The sequence below is a fragment of the Accipiter gentilis genome, chromosome 33, assembly GCF_929443795.1.
Source record: "Accipiter gentilis chromosome 33, bAccGen1.1, whole genome shotgun sequence".
Classification (NCBI taxonomy): Eukaryota; Metazoa; Chordata; class Aves; order Accipitriformes; family Accipitridae; genus Astur; species Astur gentilis.
Genome location: NC_064912.1, coordinates 2,122,281 through 2,135,932, shown reverse-complemented (window position 1 = coordinate 2,135,932; position 13,652 = coordinate 2,122,281). Strand labels below are relative to the sequence as shown.

The window sequence follows — 13,652 nt, the reverse complement described above, 5'->3', positions numbered from 1 at the left end:
TGGACTGGCTGTAGCCTCAGGGAGGACATGCTCTCTGTTCTTCAGTCTGGCATTTTCCCATCACCATCTCTGACGGATTCTCACAGACAACGATGTAAATACGGCCTTACAGCCACTACAGCTTCATCCTCTTCATTTGGAGGATTAGGATTTTGTCCATTTTCCAGATGATATAAAGAACAAACTGCTAATTGCTCAATGATTGTCTCTCTGTAATTTTACATACCAAAGACTGGTGTTTGTCAAGGATTAAGCCTGTCAGAGACTGGTACTTAGGAGTAATGAACAAGAAAGAACCATGAACAATCACAAAACTTAATTAAATGTTTGATGTATCAAAACATGTAAAAGACCATACTACACAGAATCACCTGAGGAGGGTCAAATAGCAGACAAGTGAGGAAGACTATGTGGAAGACCACCAGAGAACTCCTGAAGACCACCAGAGACCTTCAATGCGCCTGCGTAAAGGACATTTGCATATGCTAATAGTTTCCTGGAAAATTAATTAATATATATAACATTTCTCGGAAATCTAGTGAATATGTATGTAGAACATGTACTTAACCTGCACAATTAGACCCGACGGTGTACACGATAAGTGAAGCGATCCCCCGTGCGTCCAGCGCTGCCAATAAAGAATACCTACTTAATAGTTAATCAAACTATTGAGTTAATTTCTTTGAATCACAGAAGTGAAAAATAACTAAATTGGGGGGGGGGGGGGTGTCATGGGGGGTGACAATATATTTAGTCAGCTCCAGGATTTCCTAACGGTAACTTCAGTGGCTTGGATTCTGTGATACCCCTTGGCTAACAGTTAGGACGAAAACTCTTGGAGAGCCTTAGTTTACAAATCTGGAAATTTTTGCTTTCAAGAAATATCCAAGTCAAATACATGATTAAAAAAAGCAAATCCTCCATTCCTCTATCTGCCTGTACGGTAATTGTTTTTTCTAACCAGGAACTATATGCCAGACCCCTCATTTTCAGTAAAAACATTTCTCTTTCTAATCTCATTAGTTCTATTTTGAATCAAAGAACTATTTTGTTAACAGTGGTAAGGGCACCTGCTTTATTCACTGTGCTTCATCAAGTGCTTAGTCCTGCCACTTCCTCCAGCCATACTGACTGCTCCAAACACTTCTTAAGTTTCGTATTTCTTTCTCTTGACTGCAGTAGCTCGCTCTTGGCGCTTGCAGCTCATTTTCAGCTCTAGAACTGACCAAACAAAAGAGACTGTTTGGAAAGCCATAACCACTCAAAGAGCAACAGTAAAAGCAGGCACCCCTCAGTTTTCTACTAAATTCTAACAGGTAAAATAGCAGAGGAAATTAATTGGAGGGGTTTTGCCAGGGTTTAGGGGCTGGTTGCTGGGGGGAGTGTAAATGCTAACTTCAGGACATTGTTTCAGTGTTTCATTGCTCTGTTCTGAGCCATACCCATCACTGAGGAAAATATTGCCTGTACGTCATTATATTGCAAATGAAATTTCAAAATGTTTATTTAGGCGTGCAGTCTGCTCCCATGCTGGTGGGGCTAATCTTAAAATCCAAGCCTCTGTTGCCCCTGGAGACATGGCTCTGGCACGGACTTTGACATCTGTGAAAGCAGAGGGCAGGCTTGCTGCTGCTGCCTGGCAGCAGATGCTCCTGTCCTCTTAGGATGGGGGATGCAATTAAACTCTTTCCTTTTTTTCCCTGTGTGCAAATGTCGCTTGATAGAGAAGTTTCATATTTTTATTGCAAAAAAATCAAGCCTACTGCTGGGCTGCATTGCACATAATTTCCTTGAGCCACTTGGTGAGTCGGGGAGAGGGGAATTCACAGAGGAAGCATTGGGAAAGCCCCGTTCGCACTGTGGAACGGTTCATTACATTTGCTTGATGTGTGTTTACGTGTGTTCAGCCTGCACGAGACCGATGATGAGCTCAGTTAGCTGTCTCCTTATTTTCAGGCATTTGATTCTGTAAATGATGTGATACAAGGGCAGGTATGACCCCTGTGTGAATGGGGGAGTGGGGCTGTGGAGCCCCATGCCCGAGGCTGCATTGCAGAAGCTGGTCTTTCCATGGCCAGTGCTAAAGCAGGGGGGTAATGCCTCACTCCCAGGGTAAGTGTACCTGGTATATGTAAGTGTGCTGCTGTTTTAGGTACCTTCCAAGTGGAAAAATGTACTTTTATTTCAGAAATGAACTGGAAAACTCCCTTAGCACAAACCAGTGCATTTAAAGATCTTAGCAAATGGCTTATTATGCCTCCACTTTCATTCAGCAGTGGAGACCTGCATGTGTCCTGCGTCTGTTTCGAGCTGGAAACAAGACTACCCAGTTGAAACTCCAGTGTGGACTAACCATGTGGTTTTAATGGTCTAAACTCAGCAAGCAGAGTACTCTGGGAGTCCATTCAGGATTCTGCTTTGTCTTTTGCTCAAATGCCTTAACCTTTTTTCAGGGAACATCCTGTACTAAGGGCTTAAGCAGAAGGCTTCCACCCAGTTCCCAAACTCGCCCTGTCTTTTCTGTGGCTTACAAGAGAGGCCAGGATCACAATGTGGGGTGTAGAATCCACCAGCCAAAAGCTACCTTTAGAAATCCATAGGGAACAGAAACCTCATGCAAACTGGAATGAAAAAAAAATCCAAACCAAAACAATATTTGAAAACTGAATAGTCTTTCCTCTCCATACAAGGTATTTACTTTGCAATTTACTTTCCTCTCTAAAGCAGCCCCTCCCACTGCGCTAATATTAAGTACTGCATGGAATATAAGTAACTTGTTTTTCTACAATTTTTCAAGGAGGGAAGGGTGGGCATTGTCAGAATTTCAGTGTGTGGTTGTGGTGACACAAGATTTCCCCATTAATGGAGATAACTACCTGTTGTTAAGGACAACCAGTCTCAATTTCAAGCATGTCACAAACACACCTCCCCAAAATACAGGTTCTAAAGTATATGTGTGTGCAGGTGCTGGCAAACCACCTTATGACCACGCTGGACTGAATGAATCTCACAAGCTAAGCTGTCCTGGGCTTTGGTATGAAGACACAGCTCCAAACCTAAATTAGGTTTTAGTCTAAGTAAGTCAGGTTCTAAATCAGTATATTTCTGTTTTCCCCACCCGGTGGAGGTCAGCCAAGCTTGCCTTTTTTTTTTTTTTTCTGTTATCACATTGAATATCATGAAAGGAACGTGCATGCTGATGTCTAGATCTAATACTAGCTCCATCTCTGTCTTGAACCTAAAGTTCAACCCAGCTCTGAAAATTAGGGCGTGAACACAATTAACAGGTGTTTGACCCTTTTCCTGTAATTTGAAAATTTTTAGTTGTGGAAAAACATGTCTAATAATTACTAATTTGAATTGGCCTATGGGAACTCACTGGGAATCTTATAAGCCATACATACTGGCTCTTCTCTTTCTGGTTAGCTTACTGGCCTTCTTCCTCTTCTATGTCTGTATCTGTAGAACTGGCTGGAAGTAAAAAATTTATTTCTATAATGTATACCTGTATTTGTCTGAAAATATGTCTAAGCCAATACAAATCAGTCAGGAGAGACTCTCTTTGGGAAGGAGTGTAAAAATTTCCTCTAACTAGGTCACTTCTTTTTACCTTCACACTTTCCTTATGGGTTTTTGGGTGGGAAGAAAAGGAATAAAGCAGATAAAAAGCAGCTAGTGAGATTAAAAGGCAGCAACTGAAAGAAGTGTACAGAGTTTGTAGTGGTAGAGGGTGTTACAGGTAGAAAAAGCAACATTTTTAAAAGGGTCTTTCCATGCCATTCTCCCTTCAGAAAGGAAGATTGAGGGTGGAAAGCTTGGTGAAAAAATTATGCGCTGTGGTTCTATCCAGTGCTAGCTGTAGTCTTAGCATAAAGGGGAGAGTGGCTCACATTAGATGAGGTTAGGCAGGTGTACAGTTCACATCACAGCATGTACTAAACAGAATAAAATTAATTTTATATTTTAGAGCATGGTGGTCTTTAGAGGAACGCTTAGCTTGGAGCCAGGGAGTCCTACCTTTGAAACACCCTAGTCTTTTCATCTTCAGTGCAGACAGCAAAGCACAGGTGATTCTCAGCAGCATCATAACAGGCTGAGGGCTCAGCACTAGGCTACCTGCAGTAGCATTTCAGGCTACCTAGAATTGCTTCCAAATTGAGCTCATTCTGTGACTGACTCCTTTCATCTCCACTGTAACAGAGGTTGCACTTTAGAAATGAAGCAAACAGGAGAACAAACACAAGAAGCAAGTTACCTTGCTGTTAAAAATGGCAATAATTTATCATCTGACAATATAGCACAGCTTCAGGAGTCTGAACCCTTTGAAGTCACATGGGGTTTATGACTACTGTTAGTCTATACCCCCACAGTGCAGGTGTGATGGGTGCAAATATTTATTACTGAGATATTTCATGTTAATTTTTTCAGTGCAAATGAAAAAAAACATAATACAATTTTTAAAACGTTTGTACTCCATATATTATGTGGCAATAAGAGTAGCCAAGGTAGCAGCTGGTTCTTGTGAGGTTAGCTTGAGACACTTGGGTTGGTGACTTCTGGGATTAGTGAGGTTCAACTAGTCAGAAGGATTTAGGCTTCTGTGTGTCTATTTATTGCACTTGCAGCAATCTGTCAAGGGTAGGAAGACGAGATGGATCCTAAGTGCCTACACGTGTATGTAGTGTGTATCTGTCAGGGAGAACACGTTTGGTGATGTTCACAGGAACAGACATGACTCAAAAGCTATGTAGCACTTTGGTTATTTTAAGCGCTCTGCAGTGTAACCCAATGAATAATGGCTAACTGGTTAGTCTGTTTTGGCAAACATCCTGAGATATTAACAGGGATGACAAAGGAATTAAAACGGAAAGTGTCTTGGAACAAAAATCTGCTAACTCAGTGCTGCTCTTCAGAGCAAATATTGCTGGGATGCATACAAATTGACCATTTAAGCCAAACAGTCTTAGGAAACTGGTGCTGGGTCTAGATTTTTGACTCACTGAGCATAAGTAGACCATTTCCAGAATAAACTGCAAACAGCGTTTCCAAACTTTCTGAAATGTCACAGGAAGAAAAGAGGGGAAAACCCTTTAAAAACACAATTGTTATTGAATAAATATGAAAAATTTTACAAGCAGAAGGAAGTTCTCTCACAAAATGCGTTTCTCATAGATGCATTCGTCTCTCCCTATTTTCAGAACCTCAGGTGTAAGCGATGACTACACCATATTTATCTTTCTCCAACTAAGTGCTCTGAAGACTAGATAGGCAAAAGAACATTTATTGTGACTCTACCTTTATAAACTCAAGTCACTGTATCTATAAAGCTAATATAAAGCTTGTAATTTTAAGTAGTTTGATAACCTGCTGGAAAATGCTGGTATATGCCTGCAGGAATCAGTCACTCATTCATTCCGTCACAGGATGTGATATTTGCACTCTATTCAAGGAAGCAAATAAGAAAAGCAATTTGCATTTCACATTAAAGTGATACGCAGCAAGTAGCTGTCAGATGAGCTAGGTGAGAATGAAATGAGAGATTCCCAAAAGAACAGATCTCCTACAGGTTGGTATGGATGTGTGACTGCCATGCCAGGGATGTATGTGTAAAAGTACACTAGGGACATGGGACAGTGGGGCTTTTTTTGAAGACACCTTGGCTGCTTTCCTAGTTAGAAAAAGATGAATTCTGAACAGGATCTTTGAGGAAATATTCCAGGCTTTATTATCTCGTTGAACCAGTCTGCCCACACTTGTAATTAGTCACGTGCTTTAAGAGGAAACAGTGGTTTAATTGCCTACATGCTGGTAGACAATATGGAGAATTACAAGGGAAATAAAAAATCTGATATCTGTTTTTGTTATAGGGGTAAAAGAAACATAACCAACATACCATTCAGGCTGGGTGGCTGTTAGGGTCTGCAGAACAGCACCCTTTATTTGTGTCTTTATTCCTATTCATAGTGAAGAAATATCATTTGTTCTCTGCATTGTGTGACACATCTTATTTGATTCCTGGTCAGTACCTCTAATCTAGTATTAAACTCTTGCGCAAGGCTCTAACTTAATGATTTTTCACTGTGGGGTTCAGTTACTTCCACAGGACCTAGGCAAGATAATGTGGCAAATGTTTCTGTCAGGAGGCTTCTATTTGCCCTTGGCATCTGCATTTCCACCAGAAAACAGGGATCATCAAACTGAAAACAGCTCAAAATTGTTTATTACATACATGTATTAGAACCCAGTGGAATGCAGATGGTGAAGGTATTTAGAACCTCATAGGATCAGGACTAGAGACAACAAATTGAGAGGTATCACAGAAATATCCAGGATATTAATTTAGATCCAGTGAAGTTGAAGATGTCTTTAGAATTTGGTAGAATCTGAGCTAAAGAAAAATGTATGCATTCAGTGGTAATGGGGCTGCACTGAAATCACCCCCGACTCTCTGGTATACTCTAAAAGTTACCAGGAAAAAACACATTGTGGACGACTGTCCAGTATTGCTATAATTAAAAACTAGCTGCCAAAGTGGAACTCCTCTTTGTATTGCAAGACAAGATTGTGATTTAAAATGTCTAATCCTATTTCACTGTGGAAGGAGCACTAGTATTGCTCAAGGGCCCATCACCTCTCTGTGCAAGTGGCATTCCCCATTGACAGTCCGCAACTGTCAACTGTCCTCATTATTGAACGAGGTTATATGGCTTGCACAGCTGATGATCTGTACCGATTTTAAAACCATGTGCATTTGGAAGCTTACAGTACAATTTAGTCAGGGAGATCAAATGGTAAAACTGAACTGCAAGTTAGAACTTCAGTTGGACTTTATAGCCATCTCTGCCCCATGAATTATGTGTGACCCTGAGCTCAGCCTTTGACCTTGGATAAAATACTTTCTGTGCTCTACCATACCCAGCTGTTGAGATAAGTGTAGTCCTATTTTTTTACCTAGCGGGGATATTGTCATTCTTCGCTGTGATAGCCACTGAAGAAAAGAACCTATCCTTTATATAATGAAAAACATTTTATTTCATGATATGAATTTGTATCACAGTATGAATAGCTTCAGTTGACGTCTGTTATGTGCAGGACTTCTGTAGTTCCAAAGATCAGAAACATGGACAGACAGATAAATACTGGAGTTTCCACATGAGTTGAAAATGTAAGATTTTTAAGATTTCTGAATTTCCTAGTGCTGGGCATCCTGCAGTATAACTCAGACAGAGAGATATTTGACTCATTTTATGGATGATGATGAATATTAGCTAAGTTAAGCAGCTGGCCTTAGATAACGTAGCATTTGTTCAAGTGTTTTATCTTACAAATGCTGTATCCATCATGTCTTCCAGGACCACCTTTTTTTTTTTTTTTTTAACCTATATTGATACATGGTAAAATGATCATATGGCTGGTGAGAGTGAAATTTAACCATCTTTGCTGACAAGCCACCTGCAAATGGACTCCTTGTTTCCCAGTACTAGTTTGTCAGGGCCCTGAGTGCAGCAGCAGGCCCTAATTGCCCCGAGCAGACCCACCTGGGGCCTCCATCCACACCTTCTGCCCAAGAGCCTAGAAGGCTCATTTAAGCTCAGGCCTGGCCTTCAATTCTTCCATGAGCTATGTTGTAGATGTACCTGTTTCTAGGCTGGTTCCTAAATTGTTGCTTAGATTTAGTGGCTTGACCTTGGCCTTATGACCTTGCTTTTGTCTGATAATAAATGGACTGGCAATGGGACCTGTTGCTGTCATCACCCAGCTGGGGTTGCTGTTGGACTGTGCCCTGATGGTGAGACCATTGCCTGGCCTGTGCTGTGGTTGCCCTTGGCCTGTCTTCTCTTAGGACACAGCTGGCTCTGGCTGCTCCCTTTGTTATTCAGAGGTTTTTCCAAACCTGTTTCAGGCTGTGATTATAGTGGCTTATTCGGTACGGGTGCAGATTGGAGTTCTCATTCTGCATTCATGTTGTGAGATCTGTCTCCAAACTGTCTTTTAATAAAAGGATTCCTCCCTGACAAAAATCTTGGGGACGATTTCAGGAAAACTTTTCTTTTTCATGCAAGCATTTGTAATGCCTTCTTTCTGCAAACATTCTTAGGGGAAAGCCACTCCTATGTGTAAGAAAGGGAAGTTAGAATTCCCATGGAAACAACTGCCTTGATTTATATTATTGAATAATTTATGCATAGTTGTTCAGTAACTGGAACAAAGCTTTCTAAAAGATACACCTTCCTTTAAATACATAAATTATTTTCACCTGCAAACAACTTTTCCTTTCTCTTACCTCTCCTCAGCAGCTGCTTTTGGTCTGCTACTCCAGAGGTGTGTTCAAAACCTTTGCCTGGAGCAAAAAAAAGAAGAAATAAGGGGAAATGGATTGCTCCACAATGCTGAGGGCACTTTCATTCCCAGTGAAGACTCTTGTTAACACCTCTCTCTGAAGTTTCAGCTTTCTTGAAGCAGAGGAGATAGCCTTGTCTTACAGCTGATGAAACAGACTTCAAGTGAGGAAACTTACTACAGATGGGCTAAGGTTCCACCAATCTATAGGACCAGGCACGTTCTATGTGCTGAAGGTCGTGTAGCTTTTGTAAAAGAATCTGGACGTGAAAAACATTAATGATTGTTCCTTTTCCAGTGGAGACATGGGGCACCTTTTGAATTGGAGTTTTCAATAAGACTTGACAGAAATGCTGTAAAACAGCCCTTTGATTTGCAGTCTGTATCTTATATGTTTAGACAAGGTATCGCAATACCTCATTCCTGTGAGGTAAGGCTTACTCACTAGGTTCTCCAAAGCATCCTTCCTTAGGCTTCTGCCAAGTGAGAACCTTCTCCAGCCATCATCTGAGTTCCAGATGTGTCACGCAACATAACTAAGGGGAACAAAATGGGACAGAAAACCACAGCTTTTTTTTGACATTACTGCTTTATATGCTTAATCTCCAGGAAAAAAAAAAAAGCTCATAAAGCTTAATCAAAATCATACCACATTAATCCTAGCAATCTATTTTAACAGATTTAGGCAAATAAATTCCAGGTTTGGAAATGATGGCCCTTACTTACAGTATGGCTAATGTATGTAACAATCATAAACTTTATACATCTTGCTTAAAGATAAAGATTGAGGCTCTAAGATCTGAGATAAATTAACTGATGCTGATGTTTCAAATGTTGTATAACTCATTACTTTAACATAACAAGTATATCTTTTGTTAGATGATTCATTGCTGCTAAAGAAAAAGCTTTGCTTTTATTATTTCACTATAATGTTTACCACATTGTTGGTTAACTGAGAATAGATAACATACATATATTCTCAGTTGGTTAACTGAGAATAGATAATGGTTGGACTCAATGATCTTAAAGGTCTTTTCCAACCTAACTGATTCTATGATTCTGTACTGTTTCCCATGAAGATGTCTCGAGAAGAAAACTTGAATCCATTGCTTTCAATCTCCAAACTTATTTTCATCATGCTAGCACAGAAAATACTCTTCTAATACTCAAGAACAGGTGACTGGAGCATCTTCTCTAGATACAGAAAAGAGAACTGAGTATTGCACGGCATTTTATTAGACTTTTTCTTTTCCTCCAATCTGGAGTAGGGAAGAAAGGATCTGAGAGCTGTGAATTGCAATCAAAAAATCTTACACTGGATTCAAATACTCTGCAATAAGTCAATCTAATAACATTACTTTTTAGCAGGATGCATCTTCATGGACCATAGGCTCCCCACAAATATAATGTGTCCTTCTAAACAAGCCTGGAGGGAATGGAAAAGAACATCAGTATCTGGTATGCCTACGTGTGAGTCCACTGATCGATCCATGTATTCTATCATATCAACGACGTCTGGATTTTTCGGCAAATTACACAATGCTTTGCGTGTCTTTTCAGTAGCATTTTCAAAAGCGAGTATTTTGAACATGTTTTCTTTCATGCCCTCGTTCATGTCAGGGTGGTCATAAATTGTATTCTCCTGTTTCACCTGGGTAAAAGCATGGCTGTACATATTGTCTGGTATGGTAAGAAAAGCTTGATACGCCAAGATCGGTGATAGATGATGAACCTCAGTGATACATTGTAACTGAGCGTTCCCTGATGGGAAGGGTCCAGTACCCATCGGCATCTGCGTGGTTACTCCCCATAGGGGATCTGTTTGTTGTCGTGATGTTGTTTTATCCCTATCACAGAACGTCTCCCACTGCCGGAAAAACACTAACATTTGGGCGGGTATCAAAATCAACTGCGCTAGCTGTTTAATATCTTGAGGTATCAGCAGAAAAAATGAATTGCAGTATTTGGTGAGTTAACGCAGATTTGATTCCGTACTGACTCACAGCATTCCTTAATTTCTCAATGACCTTCCAGTCAAACGCCTCCCATTTTTTCTGTCCATTTGATGCAATAACTGGGAATGCTTGGAGCATAGTCCCTTCTATAATGGCATCTTTTATTACTCCCCTCCGATGTCTCTGCCTTTCTTCTGCAGCGGCTATTACAAGCAGCTCCGCATCTATCACGGGTGCGGTTGGTTTCCCTGTCTCTTTTTCGCATTTCCTTTAACAATTCTAACATTTTCTCTTTTTGTTCTGTTATTAGAGTAGCCAAGTCCTTGTTTGCATTATTTGAATCAGGGTGTATGCTAGGTATAATTTGTTCATGTTGAACGGTGGTATCTGGGGGCTGTTTTTTTGTAGGCATATTTTTACTCACTCCCTGATTCTGTAGGGTTTCCTTTAATCGTACGGTTAGGGAGGCTTGGGAACTGTCGGATGGCTGATTAATATCGGCAGTCCCAGGGAGTGGAGCAGAAGTCAAGGGCACGAGAGCAGGCGAACAACCTCCAAAAAGTCTCTCTCGCTGCATTATGTTTTTCTCCCCGCTTTTCCCTTTCGCTTGCGGTTGGAGAGAGAGAGCAGCAAAAGCAGATGCAGACGCTTTACGATCTGCTTTCATTTCTTGCAGAGTTGTCTTAATCAATTTCCATAAAGTTGCAAGACCTTTAACTTCTTTAGACCCGTCACTAATTTCATCCCATAGGGACGTTCCGACAGCATTCCAGGTACTAAGCTCAAAAGCTGTACCCACACTAATTGAAAGTTTTCTGTCCTTGCTTCATTAGTTTTTTAGCTGATTTATCATCGTCAATTACCATATCCCATAATACGTCTCCTAATCTACGCCATTCACTCTCCTCAAATAATAAATCCGGATTCTTAAAGCATCCCTTAACGCGACCTAAAGCAACTAATCCCGAAACTTGCTTAACGCAATTTACCCCCCGCTTTTCTAAAAAGCACTGTAATAATTTTAGGGCTAACTCTTGATCCATTGCCGGCCGGCTTCTTGATACTCCTGGGTGCTACCTTGATTAAGGCACCTCGGTTAAAGTCTTTGCAGCCTTTTTCCAGTAGCCCTCACTGACGGCGAACCCCTTTTGGACGGTCCAGGCACGAGAGTTAATACACCAACCAAGACGATCAGCGTTTGGTTAATCTTTTGCCCCCCGGTCGCTGCTACCGGTGCTTCTCAGTGTCCGTTGCTCCAATTCCCCTTTCTTCGGTCCCCGTTCGGGTGCCATTTGTTGGAGCGGCGGAGGAATGCACATAAGTCGACCCAATATGAGTGATAGAAGTGATTCAACTTTATTTGCACGGATAGCTCATATTTATAGAGTTTGCGATAATTATGCCTACTAGTCCTATGATTGGTACATTGCTAATGTTTATTCATTACTAAAACACACCCACTTGTAGTTTGCAGCTGTGCGTGTTCAGTAACTTTCTCATGGGAACTTCTTCAAAAGTTACTTATGAAGTTATGCCAAGGTCACACCGTCCCTGTCTTTCTCCTGATAACAGCGAGACCAGCTGATTTTTCTCCTGATATCAGCAAGGCCAGCAGTCTTCGGCCAAGGCCTAATCTTGCTGCTCAAACTGACATTCTTTCACACAGAACTCTGCTCGCACACCTTTTCTATAGACCCATGTCCTTTTTCATCAAGCCAATTCCCAACACCTACGCAGCAAGCAGGGACCCTCATCATCTATCTGTTTCAAGTCTAACAATATATGAAATAATATTTTCAGTAGGCTTGTTTGGCTCTTGACACATAGAGTTGTCCCAATAAACACGTAAGCTGCCTGAAGCCTAAGAACTAATTGGGTGTAAGTATCGTACTGTTGGTTACTGGTAATGTGTCATGTGAATAATGTGCATGTTATCCTTTGCAACTGGAATGTCTGTTCTATAGATTTTTGGGATGAAGTACACAGATCAAATATTGGTATTAGTCAGGAGGGAAAGGAGTGGCCCCAAAATTAATTTGAGAAGTTGGGGAAAACACGACCAGTAAAATTACAAATATGTTCCTAGCTATCTGAGGTGTATTGCCACAGTTCAGGGTATTTGCAAGCAGAATCAAGGAACTACAGGCTCTTTGCTCTGTCTAAACCTAGCTTAGGAACGGCATTCAGAGAAACCTGTCATATGGCAGAGGCTAGGTTCATTTCCCTTTCCTGTGTCCCTTTTTCTCAGCCTCTTCTTCCTCAAATTCTGAAAGCAAATCAAAGAAGAAAGCCTGTAATTAATGATGCAGCAGAGGGAGTTCTCAGGTCCTGCTTGATTTCTTGAGTGTCTGTGTACATCCAAAGGTACACTCACATGCATGTATATGCAGCTATTCTGAAGAAATGTCCATTTAGCCATTTCTTTGGAGGCTAAGCTACCACAGAATAAGGCATTTTATGTCTGTCCAAAATGACAGAAGAAAAAGAGTCCCTTTAAGGTTAATGGCAGTGCCACAGAATGACAGGACGTCATTTGCAAATAACCTATAAGCCAGAAACAATAATTTTTGTCTCTCAACAGATATTGGCCAAATGCATCACTGCAACTTCACTGCCAGCCACCAGACAGCTTGGAGGGACCAAAGAGGGAAGCTATGGAAGGAAGCTATGGAAGGGACCATGGATTTAGTTCCAGTGACTTGAAAACAAGCACATGATGCAAAGGTGTGAGCAAGCCCTAAGCTGATCTTGCCTCTCTGTGGCTTTCAGACTTAAATATCTGTGCTGTGTACACCTGCCCTCAGTGCATTTCTCCAGGCCACCCAAAAAATCAGCAGCAGATTCTTCACTCTGAAGAGTCCTTCTTGCCTAAGCTCGCCCAGGATGGATACCAGATGTTGCCCCTCACTCTAAATAAACTGTTTAGTTAACTTTAGCATCTTTGTTCTTTCACAGGTCAAGAACGTAAGGGCAGAACACTGCAATACAAATACCTTGAGCTTGAACAAGAGCTATTTTTCTTCACCACCGCAGGTACCAGTTATTTTTATCTTTGAAATATTTGGGATCATTCTGCGCTAGAGAATGTGTCACTTTTCCAGTCAGAGAAGACAGCTCCTTCCCTAAGCTTTCAACTCGGGCACACTGAGCAAGTAATTCATGTTCTGAGGACGGCTCTTCCCGGGCTCCTTTCACGTACCCTGCAGAAAGAAAGAAAATTCATCTCGCATACTACCGTAAACTCGTTTTAAAGTACGGAGTTTTGGACCGTGACAGTGACAGCTATTCTCCCCCACAACCGCCTTTTAAAAGGAGATTGAACCCGGGACCCATCGCTGCTCTGCTCGCTACCCCCCG

The 13,652-nt window shown here is 41.2% G+C and overlaps 1 protein-coding gene across 1 annotated transcript; it reads right to left on the bottom strand.

Moving 5' to 3' along the window:
* Window positions 1–1,893: 1,893 nt before the first annotated feature.
* On the bottom strand, window positions 1,894–13,628 carry C33H16orf89 (chromosome 33 C16orf89 homolog). Its single transcript, XM_049791666.1, has 7 exons — window positions 13,595–13,628; window positions 13,333–13,495; window positions 12,670–12,730; window positions 9,406–9,499; window positions 8,786–8,842; window positions 8,262–8,341; window positions 1,894–2,001 (listed from the first exon to the last, which is right to left on the bottom strand). Exons 1-7 carry the CDS (start codon window positions 13,626–13,628, stop codon window positions 1,894–1,896), a joined length of 597 nt encoding a protein of 198 aa, XP_049647623.1.
* Window positions 13,629–13,652: the final 24 nt, after the last annotated feature.